This window comes from Grammomys surdaster, unplaced genomic scaffold, assembly GCF_004785775.1.
Source record: "Grammomys surdaster isolate TR1022 unplaced genomic scaffold, NIH_TR_1.0 164, whole genome shotgun sequence".
In the NCBI taxonomy this organism is placed as follows: Eukaryota; Metazoa; Chordata; class Mammalia; order Rodentia; family Muridae; genus Grammomys; species Grammomys surdaster.
In genome coordinates this window covers 2,822,684-2,837,782 of record NW_021604612.1, presented here as the reverse complement: position 1 = coordinate 2,837,782, position 15,099 = coordinate 2,822,684, and the positions used below count along the sequence as shown (strand labels likewise).

General features: G+C 49.0%; 1 protein-coding gene across 1 annotated transcript in view; it reads right to left on the bottom strand.

The window, feature by feature from the left end:
* The window catches only part of LOC114619584, a 47,735-nt gene that overhangs the window by 3,861 nt on the left and 28,775 nt on the right, over positions 1–15,099 (bottom strand). Inside the window, exons 6-10 of the mRNA XM_028765411.1 lie at positions 11,641–11,725; positions 6,186–6,296; positions 5,486–5,562; positions 4,220–4,244; positions 2,445–2,513 (exon numbers count right to left, since the gene is read on the bottom strand). Coding sequence (XP_028621244.1) covers positions 2,445–2,513; positions 4,220–4,244; positions 5,486–5,562; positions 6,186–6,296; positions 11,641–11,725 — 367 coding nt within the window. The remainder of the gene's footprint in view (positions 1–2,444; positions 2,514–4,219; positions 4,245–5,485; positions 5,563–6,185; positions 6,297–11,640; positions 11,726–15,099) is intronic.

Here is a 15,099-nt window from a genome sequence, read left to right as displayed (position 1 = left end):
GGGGCGCCCTGTTGAGAAGCGGAGAGAGCCCCTGGGGATGGGAGGAGCATGGCGCTCACTTCAGGAGCCAACTCTCATCCCTCAAGCTGGTCCTAGTGAGGAGACACTTGCACCCATGGGGGGGGCCCAGTGGGATGAACAGGCTGAGGGTGAGCGAGGCTTTCTGCTTTCCACATGTGATCTGCATCCCGGCTCGGGAGGTGCTCTCAAGGAGTGCGATGGTTGCCTAGGGCTGAGCTGAGAGGGGGCAGACATGAGGACATGGGTCCTGCTGTCACAGAATAGGACCGGAATGCCTGTCAATATGAAAGGAAGGCTGAGGGCACATGCAAGTAGTGACCATGTAAAGATCTGACTGAGGCTCTCAGAGTTCTGTTCTGAGGCTTTACGTGGGAACCAGTGGGTACTTGGAGCGTGGTATCATGCGCCATCTGTATACTAAGCTTGTCCTTTGCTGGAGTCAAGCACTTATGCCCCTCCCTTCCCTGGAACGATGACAACTTTCTGTTGTACGTTTCTGTGCCTTTGAAGGCTCCCTTCGTTTTTTGTTTGTTTGTTTGTTTGGTTGGGTTGGTTTTGTTTTGTTTGTTTTTTTTTGGTTTTTCAAGACAGGGTTTCTCTGTATAGCTCTGGCTGTCCTGGAACTCACTCTGTAGACTAGGCTAGAACTCAGAAATCTGCCTGCTTCTGCCTCCCAAGTGCTGGGATTAAAGGCGTGCGCCACCACTGCCTGGCGCTCCCTTCGGTTTTAATGTGACAGACAATATTCCATCAGCAGTGTTTACCCAAGGACCAGTCGGGCGGTGATGTCCTATGGCCAGAAAGCCATAGAAGCTGCCTCTGACAGAGTGAGTTCCAAGACAGCCAAGGCTATACAGAGAAACTCTGTCTCAAAAAAACAAAAACAGAAAACCCCACAAAAACCAGACGCTGCCTCTGTCCTGACCACGGGGAGCTCAGGGAACCTGGGTCTCAGGAACAACTCTGAAGTCCATCCTCCTGTCTCACGCTCCTGCTGCAATAGGGCGTGGCCTGTGGCCTTACCAGGGGCCTCACTGCCAAGGATGAGCCATGCTCAGCTCTCCCTGCTTATGAGGTGGCAGTGGGAGAAATGGATTCTGAGTCCTGAGACTGGAAGGGACTGTGGATGAGCTAAGAGGGGACAATCCTGACCAGTCACATGCTATGATCTAATCGGAAGGCCAGTGACATACCAGCTTCATTAATGAGCTATGTGGGCACCTCTCCTTTGACCACAGAGTGCAGCACACCGAGCAGACAGGATCTGGGTGAATGGGATGTGATTCTGTTCTTGTCCTTCCTGGGGACCCGTGGGACATTCAAAGAGCTGCGTGCATGTGAAAGTCGGGATAATACCTTAGACTCTATGAGCACCTAGTGACTGTCCGATGGTGGGATTCTGCTTATGAGTGCAAGCTTCCAGAGTGTGTCCAGACCGTTTCTGTAATATCCAGTCATAGCCTGTGGGGAATCATATTTTGGTTTGGGAGGGTGATACCGGAAAAGTGGGTATCGGGACGGTGTGGCGACCAACCAAACGTGTATGACGTTACTTGGAGGCACCCTTTGGGCTGTAACGCGTGGGTTCCACACACAGACATGCCAAGCCGTTACTTCAGGCGGGTACAGAGTCTGGGTGTGATTCTCATCTGGTCCTCATTCATAGTTGGCAGCTAAATCAAGTTGCCTGCCCACATCGAGCCAGCACGGAACTCCCACCCTTCCTTCATCTACATCGTGCCTAAGCCGGTCAGTGATAACACAGTGCCCACCATTTTGCATTCCTCTTGCATCGGCCCATAATTTAAAAGGTGTGTGTGTGTGTGTGTGTGTGTGTCATCGTGGAGATTAGACCATGCTGTGTCCTGTGAGTAGGGTTCTGTCCACATGGGCACATGGTTAGTCGAGATTCGAAAGTGGCCTGGAGAAAATCTACACCTGTCATGGGCATGAGGCAGTGGCGGAGAGACAGCTCAGTGGTTAGAGCACCGGCTGCTCTCCCAGAGGACCCTGGTTCAATTCCCGGTGCCCACGTGATGCGTCATAACTGTCTGTAATGCAAGTTCCAAGGGATATGTGACTCGGAGGGCCTCTGTGGGCCCCGTGTGTGTGCGTGCGTGTAGTGGGTAGACCTGCATGCAGGCAGAACACCAACACACATACAAACAAAAGAAACGGGAGGTGTTTCACGGGCGATGTCTGCATCAAGTGTGTTATTGTTCGCTAGTGCTAAATTGTCTTCTCTTGAGGAAAAGAGATGGCTTGGGACTGAGCCTCTACGGTGTATCTGTGACATTTAAAATTCCGCCAGCGTGTGCCTGTGCTGTGCGACATGTCTGTTCTCACGGTCACACCGCGATGCTACTGGAAACGGCCTCGGCTAGAGGACGTTTCTATGTTCTACACAAATGCCGTCAACCTACTCGGGTATTCGATGGATTCTTCTGATCTTCTATGAGGATGGAAGGGATCCATCAAGTCCTCCAGGGTGACTAGGGAAGAGAGGGAGACGCTGTCAGTACCCTGCTGCCGGTGCCCAGTGTGTCATGCAGGAGCATCAGTGGATGGACACGGGGCAAGGACAGAAGGCAAAGGAGAGGCATGGGAGGGAACGGGGAACAGGAAATTTGTCCCCCACCCCCAGCCGAGGGCACCCCAGCGTGTGAAACTGTCTAAATGTGATGAGCCTGAAGCATAAGCTGGGCTCCAGGGACACAGTCCCTTGCCTCCTCTGTGCAGTGAGACGCTGAGCTCGACTGTCACTATCTCCTTGGTGACTTCTGAGATCTTTCCTTCCCCAGTTCCACATATGCTGCTGTATACATGTTCCCTTCCTAAAGGATTTGTTTACTGGACAAAAATGTGACCTTTGCCAGGCACGCTATTGCGTGCCCTGAACTCTAGCCGTCGGGAGGGAGGCAGAGGCAGGCAGGTCTCTGTATCTCTGCGGATCCATGGTCAGCCCGGTTAGTTTCAGGTCAGGAAAAAAAGTGACCTTTGTTAGGAGATTGGATTTAAATTCTAGAAAATTTATATCTTCTTCTTTTTTTTTTTTTCAAGACAGGGTTTCTCTGTGTAGCCCTGGCTGTCCTGGAACTCACTCTGTAGACCAGGCTGGCCTCGAACTCAGAAATCCGCCTGCCTCTGCCTCCCAAGTGCTGGGATTAAAGGCGTGCGCCACCACTGCCCAGCTATATCTTTTTTTTTTTATTTAATTTATAACTGTGGAATCGATGGAATGCTGTCATTTTCAAATAACCACCTCAAAGGTGTGGCACTTTCCTGTTTTCTGTCGTCCTTTTGTAGAGAGTGTGTGGTAATATCCATGGAGATGGTGGCTGACCAGCTGGCGTGAGGTTCCCACAACGGGACAATTTCAGCGTTTAGAGTTTAGCGTGTGGTGTCTCAGCTCCCTCGCTGAGGTATGTCATAGGTGTACAGCGAGTGAGAACCAGTTGGAGCTCTCTGTCACGTGATCCCTTAGCCATGCTGGGTAGGGAATTTGAGGGTCTGTAAGGCTTTAGATGGTCGTCTCATTAACCACAATCAAATAACCCTGTGGTGCTAATCTGCTATGAGCAAGTCACATTAATGACTTCTGCATGTGCTTTTAAATGCGCCACCGCAGCCCTGGACTGTGTGAGCGCCGTGGCTTCTTTCCATTGACGGGCAGTGTTGGAAACCCCGTAGGGTGGATTCTCACCGGGGTTTGTCTGAGCTGAAATGCCCTGGCACAGTGACTGTGGATCCCCTGACTGAGACTTGATAACGGGCCTGCAGCTTAGAGCATCAGCGCTGGGACTCAATCCCCCTCAACCCCCCCAGCCCAACCCCGCTCCTCATTTGCCTCCGATCCCACGGAACCATGAGCCCGGGACCAGTTAGCTCCGAAATGTCTGCATGTGTGAAACTGCAGAGACACGACGTCAAGCTATTCTTGGATTGAAGGAGTAAAAATTTATGTGAAGTGTGTACTATGTTTTTCCCTTCTTTGGAGCGTGGGGGTTTATTCCACTTGGACACAGCCACAGCTGCCTTCCAACCCTCCTGTACACAAGTCTGTACCGCCAGAAGGATAAAGATGCTTCCAGCCATTGTAGACGACCCTATATTTTCACTGGATGGACAACTCAACAAGACAGGCAAGAAATTCTATCCCCATTTAACACTTAAGATTGAATGAGTTTGCAACACTTACTGTTTTCCTTGTCGGAGGATTCCACCTGTGGTCACGGAAAGAAAAATGACACGAGGGTCAGATCACACCTAGTCGGGTTTGGCTCGGATCTCTTGTTCAGTATGGTGATGATTATAAAACTGCATGGAAAAGAGGGATCTATCCTGCCAGGAGCCACCCAGGAGAGGCTAAAAACCAGCAGGTAATCTTCCTGAGGCGGTTTCACCGTGGACTGTAAAACTATGGTGGATGAGCCCTTCTGGGCAAGGCTGAAGGGACTACATTTTAGGATAGATTCCTGCTATTAATTGGCTTCTCCTGTTGCTATAAACATACATAACTATCACTAGGTATTAGCCTACCCTTTTGAGCCAGATTTCTGCAGATCAATGAAGATGTACTGTCTTGTAGTGATGCCATATAGACAAATAGATGATTTCTTAATTCTAAATGATGCTCGTGTAAGAATCCCTAAAATTAGCCGGGTGGTGGTTGCTTGTTAACGTCTTATATTCAGCTTATGGTTTGAGTGTATGTGTAAACTCGTGGTGAGATTTTTACCATGTGACTCTGTATTCTGAACAATGTGTGAGTGCTGAGGACAAAGAGAAGAGCTGAGAGAGAATTTTTTTTTTGAGACAGAATTTCTGGAGGAGAACTTAGAAATAAAGATTAGAATCACTTTCAAAGTGTCCCTTTTCTCTTCCAGTGAGCGACTTTCACTAGTATTGTAAAAACAAAACAAAACCAAAATAAAACAAAACAAAAAACTATAAGAACAAAGACTACTTAATCCCCAGCTGTTTTGGTATGAGGTGCTAAATAAATGACAAGACACTGCAGTTTCTGGCTTCAGAGGAACTCAGACAAGGCGGGTCAGCTGCCTCTGTAAAGTAACTTTGGACTTAAGGCGGGCAAACGGCTTAATATTAACGAGGAACCCTAATTTTTTGCAAGACCAAGTCTTGCCCCCATTGACACCCTTTCCCCTTGGCAACCTTCAAGAGAGAAGAACGCTGAAGCTGACTTCCAGAACTACACAGGGTCCCTAAAGGGAAGTTAGACAGCGCTTGAGGAAGACACCAGGGCCAGCCTGTAGTTGGTAGCTGATACTGACATTCACAGAGATCGCCTTAACTCAGGCATCAGTTGGCCACAGACTTGCACTTGACATTTCTCCACAGAGGAAATTCTGTGGGCCTGGAGTTTAATGCCTGAACTTGATTCCCAAAGGAGTAAACCAGCAAGACCGTGTGTCTACCTCAGACAAAGGAGGATACACCTTACCTTCCCGACGACAGAATCTTCGTCTTCCTCTTCCAAGCTGACACAGGGGACCACCTCCATGATGACCCTGTTGGAAACTGGTAAGAGGCAGAGTGCTGTCAGTCCATTGGCCTTGAAGATGAAAGACTCAGGAATGTGTGTGGTGTGGACACAGAGCAGGAAGGGGTGGAGGTGGCTGGGGACACCCGCAGTGTCACGTACTGCTGGGACAAGCTCCTTAGTGTGTGAAAGGAGGACAGGGAGCAGCCCCAGATAGAAATGGAAGATACTAGAAGGACTGGAGTGTGACCTGAAGGAACACACTGCTGAGGGTGGGCAACTTCCCTCAGGCTTAAACAGCACTGACTGAGCCAGCAAGAGCAAAGATAGCGGGTGCAGTTGGACTGAACATTATGTTGTGGGCCGGACTATGTCACTGAAAAGTCCGTGTTAGAAACTCAGCTGCGGTGACAAAGTCTCAGCACTTGAGAAGCTGAGGCAGGAGGATATCTGGAAGTTGAAGGCCACCCTGGGGCACACGTTGTTGCAAGTAGGTGTTCATTTCTGACATGCTAGCAACCGTATTGACATTTGCAGGTGTCAGATAAGGAAAGGCATGGCCTAACACAGTTATGGTTTCCCCTGAACTATGTTAGTGAGGGATGCTGACTGCCTGAAGTCGTGATCGGTGAATGGACTCGAGGACTGAATTTCCACAGACCGTCATTGGGATACGTGGGCTTCACCCTGCTGGGGGGCCACAAGCGGATCCGTGTTCCGTGGACAAAATGTCTCTTCCTCTGAGGAATATCTTCATCTGGGATGCAGCAACCTAGGAGACAGAAGATGTTCAAGACAGTCACTGATGTCTCACGTAGGCTAAGTTGTAATAGTTATTTACGGTCAAATGCTATCTGGATTGGCATATAATAACTGCATATTCTGAGGTACCCTCTGTTTCAAGATATGTTTATTACCCAGTGATGTGTTTACAGTATTACTTACACATCGCTGTTTGGGGGTGAAGGTAAACTGTGGGTTTTGGGACAGTGTGGGATTGAACTGGAGGATTTTCATGTCGAATGGACAGAACACAGATCCACTCCATCTCACGCATGGGATATTAAGAAATGAGTCTCCCAGAAGATGGAGAGCGGAAGACAGTGTGACAAGTGTGTGTGTGTGTGTGTATATGTGTATGTATATGTGTGTTTGTGTGAGTGTGTGTATGCATGTATGTGTATATATGTGTGCAAGTGTGTATACAGAAGGCGGTGTTGAATCACATGGCGCTAGAGCTAAATGGTTGTGGTGGTTTTAATGAAGTAGTCCCCGCTGGGAGTGTCATCATTAGGAGGTATGGCCTTATTGGAGGAAGTGTGTCGCTGGGGGTGGGCTTTGAGGTTTAGAAGCTCAAGCCAGGCCTAGTGGCTCTCTCTTCCCGATGCCTGGGGATCCAGATGTAGAACTCTCAGCTACCTCTCCAGCAACTTATCTACCTGTGTGCTACCATTCTTCCCACCATGATGACAATGGACTGAACCCCTGAACTGTAAGCCAGTCCCAATTAAATGTTTTCCTTTGTAAGAGCTGCCTTGGTCATGGTGTCTCTTCACAGTGATAGAAACCCTAAGTTAGGTGCTTGTGAGTTTCCTTTTTTGTTGGTTTTTCAAGACAGGGTTTCTCTGTGTAGTCTTGGCTGTCCTGGAACTCGCTCTGTAGACCAGCCTGGCCTCAAACTCAGAAATCCGCCTGCCTCTGCCTCCCAAGTGCTGGGATTAAAGGCGTGTGCCACCACCGCCCGGCTGCTTGTGAGTTTCCTGACGTGCTGCTGTTGATCAAACCCTGATCTTCAGTGCTCCTAACTGGTGAGCCATCACCTCAGGCCAGGCTCTGGGTTTTATTGCACACAGTCTGTGACTGTCCTTAATAAAAAGCATCTATTGGAAAATTAAGATTGACATTCAGACATCATTGCTGAAAGTTGGGTCTTAATTTCTGTCATTTGTTGAGTTTGTGGTGTTTGCTCAGATCTCCTTTGATTGGCTGTCTCAGTGCGGTCTCCTGTGGTCCCTTGGGTGTGCTTATTCTTCTCTCAGTGTCCTCTGTAGAGCTGGTTAAGTGATTATAAATTCATTATATATATATATATATATATATATATATATATATATATATATATATGTGTGTGTGTGTGTGTGTGTGTGTGTGTGTGTGTGTGTGATGAGGGGGTGATAATGGGACTTTATTGCCTTGTTTGTTCCTTGACTGTATCAATTGTATTGCTGGTTCCTCAACCTAGAACTGACCTAAATACTTGCATGTAATTAAAAGGGTTTCAAAGAAAAGTGGGAACAAACAGACCTGCCTTTAGCCTCAGGACTGGCTGGGGTCGTGCTGCAATATTTTCTAATCATCTTTCTTTTAATCCTCACTCCTGCGCTGGAAAACCTGTTGACTGAGCGGGCTTGGTCATTTCTTGTTCAGTTTTAGCAGATAATTGTGCTGGGTATAATAGTGTTGGTTGGCAGTTGTGGTATTTAAGAGCATGAATACATTTCTCCAGGCACTCTGGCTTTAAAAAGATTTCTATTGAACAATTAGCTTTTGTTTTGTATTGCATTGTTGTTGCTAATGTGCCTGCCTTTATAGATTACCTGTTTTCCCCTTGTAGCTCCCAGTAGCCTTCCTTTGTCCTACGTTTTAGCTATATGCCATGGGGAAGTTTCCATTTTGGTCTTGTCTATGTGCCTGAAGTGGCAGGGTTTCGGTGGGAGAAGTTATGTACCTATGCCATATGGATACTGCCCTGGGCGTCTGGACAAGGCTTGGCAGAGGGCGAGTGGTTGTCGCACCTCCCGGTTCTGCATCCTCTTGCTCCTCCCAGGTCCCAAAGGCCAGGAGCAGAATGGACCTGTCTTAGCCTCAGCCTGCGACCCCCACACATGACACTTTCTGAATGCTAGCCAAGCCCCTCTCTGCATCCATCATTAAATAACTACCCCACTGAGCTCAGGACACTCTGCCACGTCACCAGAGTCTCAGCCTGTCTCCACAGAAATCCCACTGTTTCTAACTCTGAAATCTAAGTGTTATAATCTAATGTTGAATTTGAGTGTGTGTGCGCGCGCACACACACACACATTCCCACAGTTGTGTGCGTGCAGAACTCAGAGGCCAGTGTCTAGCATCATACCTCACCTTGGTTTTGAGACTGGCTCTCTCTTGTTCGATGCTCGTGCGATGAGCTAGCTATCCCTTCAGCTCCCAGCAGAGGCGGGGCCCAGTGGGTTACACCCAGACACTGCTTTGTTTGGCTTTTACATGGGTTATAAATTGTCAGACTTACTACAGGCTCGTTCCCTGCTGAGCTGCCTCCTCAGTCCTGGATTCGGGTTTCACCATGTACATTGAGAAGAGTTTTGCTGGAAGCAGCTTTGCTTATACACTGAAGGCCTAAGTCAGTCATAAGCCTAAGTCAGCCATACATGCCTGCTAACACAAAGTCTTGGTCTCTGTGGGAAAACACTGACCTTAGAACAGATAGCTTATAGACCTTGTGGACTGGTAGCCTTGATGGAAAACTACCAGCCTGGATAAGAACAAGTAGTCATAGACCTTATGGATAGGTAGCCCTGGTGGAAAGTGCCAGCTTGGATAAGAACGAATGAATCACAGATCTTATGGGACAGAGTCATAGTGACCTGTTCTGCCCTGCTTCTTCACCCAGCCAAAACCCTGTCCTGGAAGATATTTGTACTCCCCCTGAGAACACCTATGCCCCTGCGTCATCCCCCTCCCCACATCCTGCCTCTATGTGTATATAACCCCCATGTGAAAAAAATTAAAATAGCGGTTTAATCAGACTATGGACAAGCCGTGGTTCTTTGCGTTCCATGTCCTCCAGTTCTCTCTTGCAGGTCCCCCGGATCCTAGTTCACCGCCCCGCGGGCTGGGGCAGAGTTTCTCTAGTCATTCTCCTTTTGTGGAGTGTGTATGAACTAAGGTTAGTGCCAAGTGTCTCCCATGTGGCCAGGCTGTCCTGTGACTCCTCCCTCAAAGACTGTACAAAACAAGGAAATACTCTAACACTACTAACAAACCATCCTAGCCAAACAGTGAGGGAGGTGTTATAGGCACACGTCAACTAATATGAAAAGCTTCAAAACCGGTAGAGCATTTGGGAGGTTATGGGGACATTTGAGGGAAATACATCACATGAGATTGAGCCGGGCCCTCTGGACTGAGGGACCGTACCTCTGCAGCAGCACTTCAGGTTTCCCATCTCAGACGAGTCTAGGTAGCAACCTAAGCCCTGGCCCACTGCTCTCAGACGTGAACTGTTCTGCTCACCGAGACACAGTTGGAATAGAAGGCCAGGCGTGTGCCTGCTCATTGCCATGGTAACCTTTCATCATAGAATGTTCAGGGCACCTATGGGGTGGCTGCTTTTTGTTTTGTTTTGTTTTTAAAAAGATATTTTATGTGAGTACATTATAGATGGTTGTGAGCCACCACGTGGTTGCTGGGAATTGAACTCAGGACTTCTGGAAGAACAACAGCCAGTGCTATTAACCTCTAAGCCATCTCTCCAGCCCATGGGTTTGCTGTTCTAGTACTGGGTAGAGAAGTGTGTTCCCCATGTCCAAGAGTGCCATGTAAGAGGGCATGTTTGGTTTCAAAAGCTGGGTCCCAGACCCACACTTGTTAGACTGGGCATGTGGTGCTTTTCCTTTTATGGTGGGGTTTGAACTTCGTGCCTTTTGCTAGCCAGCGAGTCGTCCCCGGTCCTGTGTGTTAAAACGAGTTAAAATTTTAAAAAGTCTGCCACCTTTTTTTTTCTTGATCATGGAAATACCATGATGGAGGGTTAAGAACTATCGTGTTGAGAATAAAAAAGCTAACTGCTCAGCTCAGACACCAACAGATGTTCCTGAATGTGCACAGGCATCTGCTGTGTTCACGGAAATGCGACTGCTTTTCTATACTTTAGGGGAAGCCCCTTCTCTGTTTCCTCCCCAACAAACACGCAGTGACCTGGCAGAACTATGTACAGAAGTAAGCAGATACTCCTGTGGTTCCGTCCAGTCTTGAAAGCAGTGGAGCGTGGATCCATCTGCCCTGGCCGCATGAAGGCACTCCTCGAGGAGACAGGAGACCCACTGCACGTAACGCACATCCTTAGGGGCTGCTGTCTCAAACCAGAGTTTCCTATGGACCCTTCAGCTCGGGATCCCCTTCATCCTTCTTCCCAGATCTCACCGCTAAGGGGCTGAGGAGACCGTGGTCGTGTAGAACCTGTGTCCCGCTGGTCACAAGAGCTGGAGGACAGCTTTGAATGTGCTCTGCCCCAAACTTTTGTGTGTGGTTAGAAAAGAAAGGAAAGGAAAGGAAAAAGAAAAAACTGTATTGCCCGGTTCTTGGCTCTGCACTTTGCAGGTGACAGCATCAGGTTAGTGCTTTTAGCCGCTGAGTTCAAGGAGCTAGCGACACTGCTCGCTGGCTCCTTGAACTCAGCGAGGAGGCAGCATTGGCTTCGTTCCGTACCAGCATGCGTAATTTCCCCGGCGCCCTTTGCAGAAAGTCTTGGGTTGGTTGGTTTCAGACCTCCTCCTCCGTTCCGTTAGTCTCGCTGCATTTTTGCTCCTTCCTTATGTTCTCTTTGGCTCTCTGGCTCTCTGATACTGTCTGAAGCTAGGCGTTGCGATGCTCCCTGCCCTTGTACTTTCTAAAATCTCAAAACATGCTATTCTCTCTCTGGGACCTACAGCTTTATGCTTTGTTATAGGAATCGTGAAGTACGACCAAAGGTTTTTTTTTTTTTTTTTTTTTTTCAGTAAAGATATCTGAAGGAAATCTTATTTGAAATAGAATCCACTGAAGTATACAATTCACTTCAAATGCAATTTAAAGAATTATTCCCCAGTCATATTTGTATGTGAGCTACTATGTGGTGTGTGCCCGCACGTGCGTGCGTGCGTGCGTGCGTGCATGCGTGTGTGCGTGCGTTATGAAAGTATACAGCAGACCATGTGGGAAGAGAAAGGGGACAAGCTAGGCTTGGGTGGTACCTGGGATACTTCTATAAAAATGGAATGATAAATGCCAACAATGATAGAGACCAAACAAAAATTCTAAAACTGAAAAGACGTAAGGGGAGACAATGATTTACATACCAGTTTCTGTTCTCTCTTTCCTAATCCTCAGAATCCATGACACATACTTCTGGATATACCAGGACAGAGACCATGGTGGCGTGGCCTTGGGAGAAGGAGGACAGGGTTCATGTCCCCCGCTGCCCCTGGTGTCTCGGAGCCCAGGCGCAGAACTCAGTTCTTCCTTGAATCCCTAGTCTTGTGTTAGAGCCTCGGTCACCTTGCTTGTGCACTGGGGATGGTGGCCGGAATCCAGGGTGTTTCTCCAGCCCAGACAGAGCGCACACTGTGTTCACCAGGGCATGGCCTGTGTCTCCCTGGCCTTGCAGGACTCAGCCAAGGTCTCTGTGAATCAATCTCTCCCTCCCTCCCTCCTGCTCTCTCTCAAACTGCTTGTCTTGCCCTGTCTTGCTTCCTTTTGCATGTCAGTGTGTGTTGGTGCCCACTCACAAGGGTTCCTCCAATGTGGAGACATTGCCGGAGAGACCAGGGCTGCCCCATTTGCTCGCTCACTCACACACTCACTCAGCTCACCAGCTTTCCACCCAAAACCTCAAGACCCGTTAAGGGACTAGGGGTCTGTCGTGTCTTGTGGGAGACATTTACAACCAAACTGCATACTGAGGGAGGCTTTCGAGCGTGGGATGAGGTGAGGGACTGACTGGGAAGGCGGTGAACCTTCGCAATGGTTGGGTAGGTAGACAATATTGAGAACGAGTCGAGGGGGTGACGCCAACCTTGTGCAAGTCCCCAGCATTGTAATTATATCCTACAGGAGGGGGATGTTGATGGAGGGACCCGGAGAGAAGGGGCCTGGTGGTGTTTGCACTGAGCCATGGAAGAGCCAGCTGTCATAGCAACGAGCAGTCTGAGGACAGGAAAGGCAGACGGTGTCATCTGTCTGGAGGAGTGGGGCTGGGTAAAGCAGAAACCACTATGACCTGTCACCTAGAAACCCCCTGGCTGATCTTTGTTTGACTCCCAGAGATGAGGCAGGCTATCCTCTATGATTGGGTGGCTGCAAAGGCATCTCAGCGCGGGCTAGCTTTGGGTATTATTACTAGTCCCGGGAAGAATAATAACAACAGGAAATAACAACCGAGGAAGTGTTTCTGCTGCTCCAAAAAAAGCCGAGATCTACGCAGGACTCTCCTCCTGTGACACTGCTCTTTAAACCGTGAGTGGACAGAGACTCCGGAGCAGAGGACGTGGGGGATCCTTTCAAATGCTAGGGGTGTTGACCGTTCACCCTCCGCCTGGGTCACAAGTCACCTCTATGGCCAACTGCCACCTGTGAGCAAGGCCCTCCCCACTAGATCTGCCCCATGCTGGGTCAACAGAGAAGACCGGAATCCAGATGCAAATTGTACAGAGTTCCCGAGGGAGGAGTGTCAACCCGATCAACACTCAAAAAGCCGTGATCGTGATCGGTGGCACAGTCTGAACCAAGACCAGCAGGGCTGGTGGGGAGGGCTATCTTTAACTAAATAAGGTTTACTAATGGTATGCTTGATGTCAGAGGCCCACGGCTCACATGTCAGTAAAGTAATGGCAGGAAAAAGAAAAATCGTTCCTGTATGCCTCTAGCCTATATTCTCGGTCTTAGTCTCAGAGCACTGGGTGTGCCCAACCCCCCCCCCCCACCTCAGGAAACCTTGCCCACAGGGTCCCACCCCCAAGGAATTTCTCTACCTGTAGTATCTCCATGCTCGTGGCTTCAGATCCAGGGTCTGTGCACACACTGATCTTCGGGGACATAAACATCAGAAAGAGCGTTAGTGGAGAGAGCCCTGCCCGTTCCTTCCATGGCTGTTGAGTTCATGGTGGGTGCTGTGGTCTAGGCGTGCTCTAACCAGCAATATTCAGAGGCTGGAGGTGTGGACCCCTATGTGTGGCAACTGGAAGAGCTTAGTGGGAGGTAACTAGGATACTGGAGACACTGCCCTATCTATGATGGGTTTGGTGTACTTTCCTCAGACCTTGGTTAGCATCCTTAAACAAAAGGAGCAAACCAGTTCTCTCAATCCTGTGCGCTTACTTTATTGCTATGGAATCTCCCTCTCATGAATGTCCCTCTCATGTATGTCGTAATGACCCGGGAGTCGTCATGAAATCTAAGCACATGTCCACGGTGTGCTCCTGAACTCCCCAAATCATGACCTAAATTTCCCTCTAGTTTATAAAGTCCCCTCAAGAGGCATTTTGTTATGTCAGAGAAAGCAGACTATCGTAGTGATTACCCTGCTCTTCCCTGCCCCTGGACTCTCAGGTGCTTCCTGGGCTCTGAAGACTTGGGAGCCTTCAACCATACAGAGGGCAATCATTGCAAGCCTTCGAGTGGGACCGGGGAGTTGAAACATTCAACCCTCAGTTTGCTTCTTCAGTGGCCCGGGATTGCTGCTGCCTCCACATCTGATAAGCGAGAAATCCAGCTGTGGGTTTGATAAACAGAGCTGGGTCCGTCTCAGAGCAGCAGCTCGGGAGAGGGGGACACAGTGTCCTCTGCACCAGGAACAACCTGGGACGTGAAAGGTGGGTAGCAGACTAAGTTCTGAATGGTTACTCTTACCTAAAGCAATATAATATACTAATATACATAGCATTTTTTTTTGTAGTAGCTGCGGTATTGCAAAGACCCAGAAAGTCCAGCAATGAGAAAAACTTACCTGTCCATTACCTGGCGTTCTGCTAGAGTTGTTCGCCTGTTCTGGGCTGTTCCCATACTTTCAAATCCCCTCCTAACCCCTGGGTACGTGCACAAGGCTAGCTTTTCCCTGAGGTACCGGGGGTTCTAATTTAGTGATGTTCGCATCAAAACTCAGCTACGGTTTTCCGGTGGGCACAGTGTGCAGAATCAATAAAAATATCGGGGGCAGAATGGAGGCGTGTTGATTTCAGGGACCACTCCCATCCTCTGAGCCTGCTAGGAGCCCAGATGGACAGCTAGCTCCAGCTAGGGCACCACAGGCTGACGGGCAGAGTTTCTCGGAAAGAGCAGTATCATATCTCAGGTAAATGTCATGTGTTTCTGGAACAGAAAATACCTCAACAGTGTCAACATCAGGACCACATGGTAGGCATCTGGAAGCCGGTGAGCACTTTCTGTTCTGTACTCAGGATGTTCTCAGAGCAGTAGATGCACTCAACACATGGCATTTACCTGAGATAAGATACTGTGCCTTCTGGAAAATTCTGCCCCCCACCCCCCAGCCTGTGGTACCCTAGCTGGAGCTAGCTCTCCGTCTAAGAACCAACCTTCATGCTCATTCTCCAGTCTCAGATTCCTACCAGAATTTGGTGCCATTGCTGCCTGGGGCAAGGCCTTATTCCAGGGGAACATTCAGCTTAGGATTCATGCTGAAGATGGGTCACGGAAAAGGAACTTTGTGGCTTTTGCAAAAAGGCGTGTGAATAAGGCGCCTGTTGAATGGAGGGCCCTCAGTCTAACGGCTCAAGAGGGCGCAGAGGGGTGACGTTCTC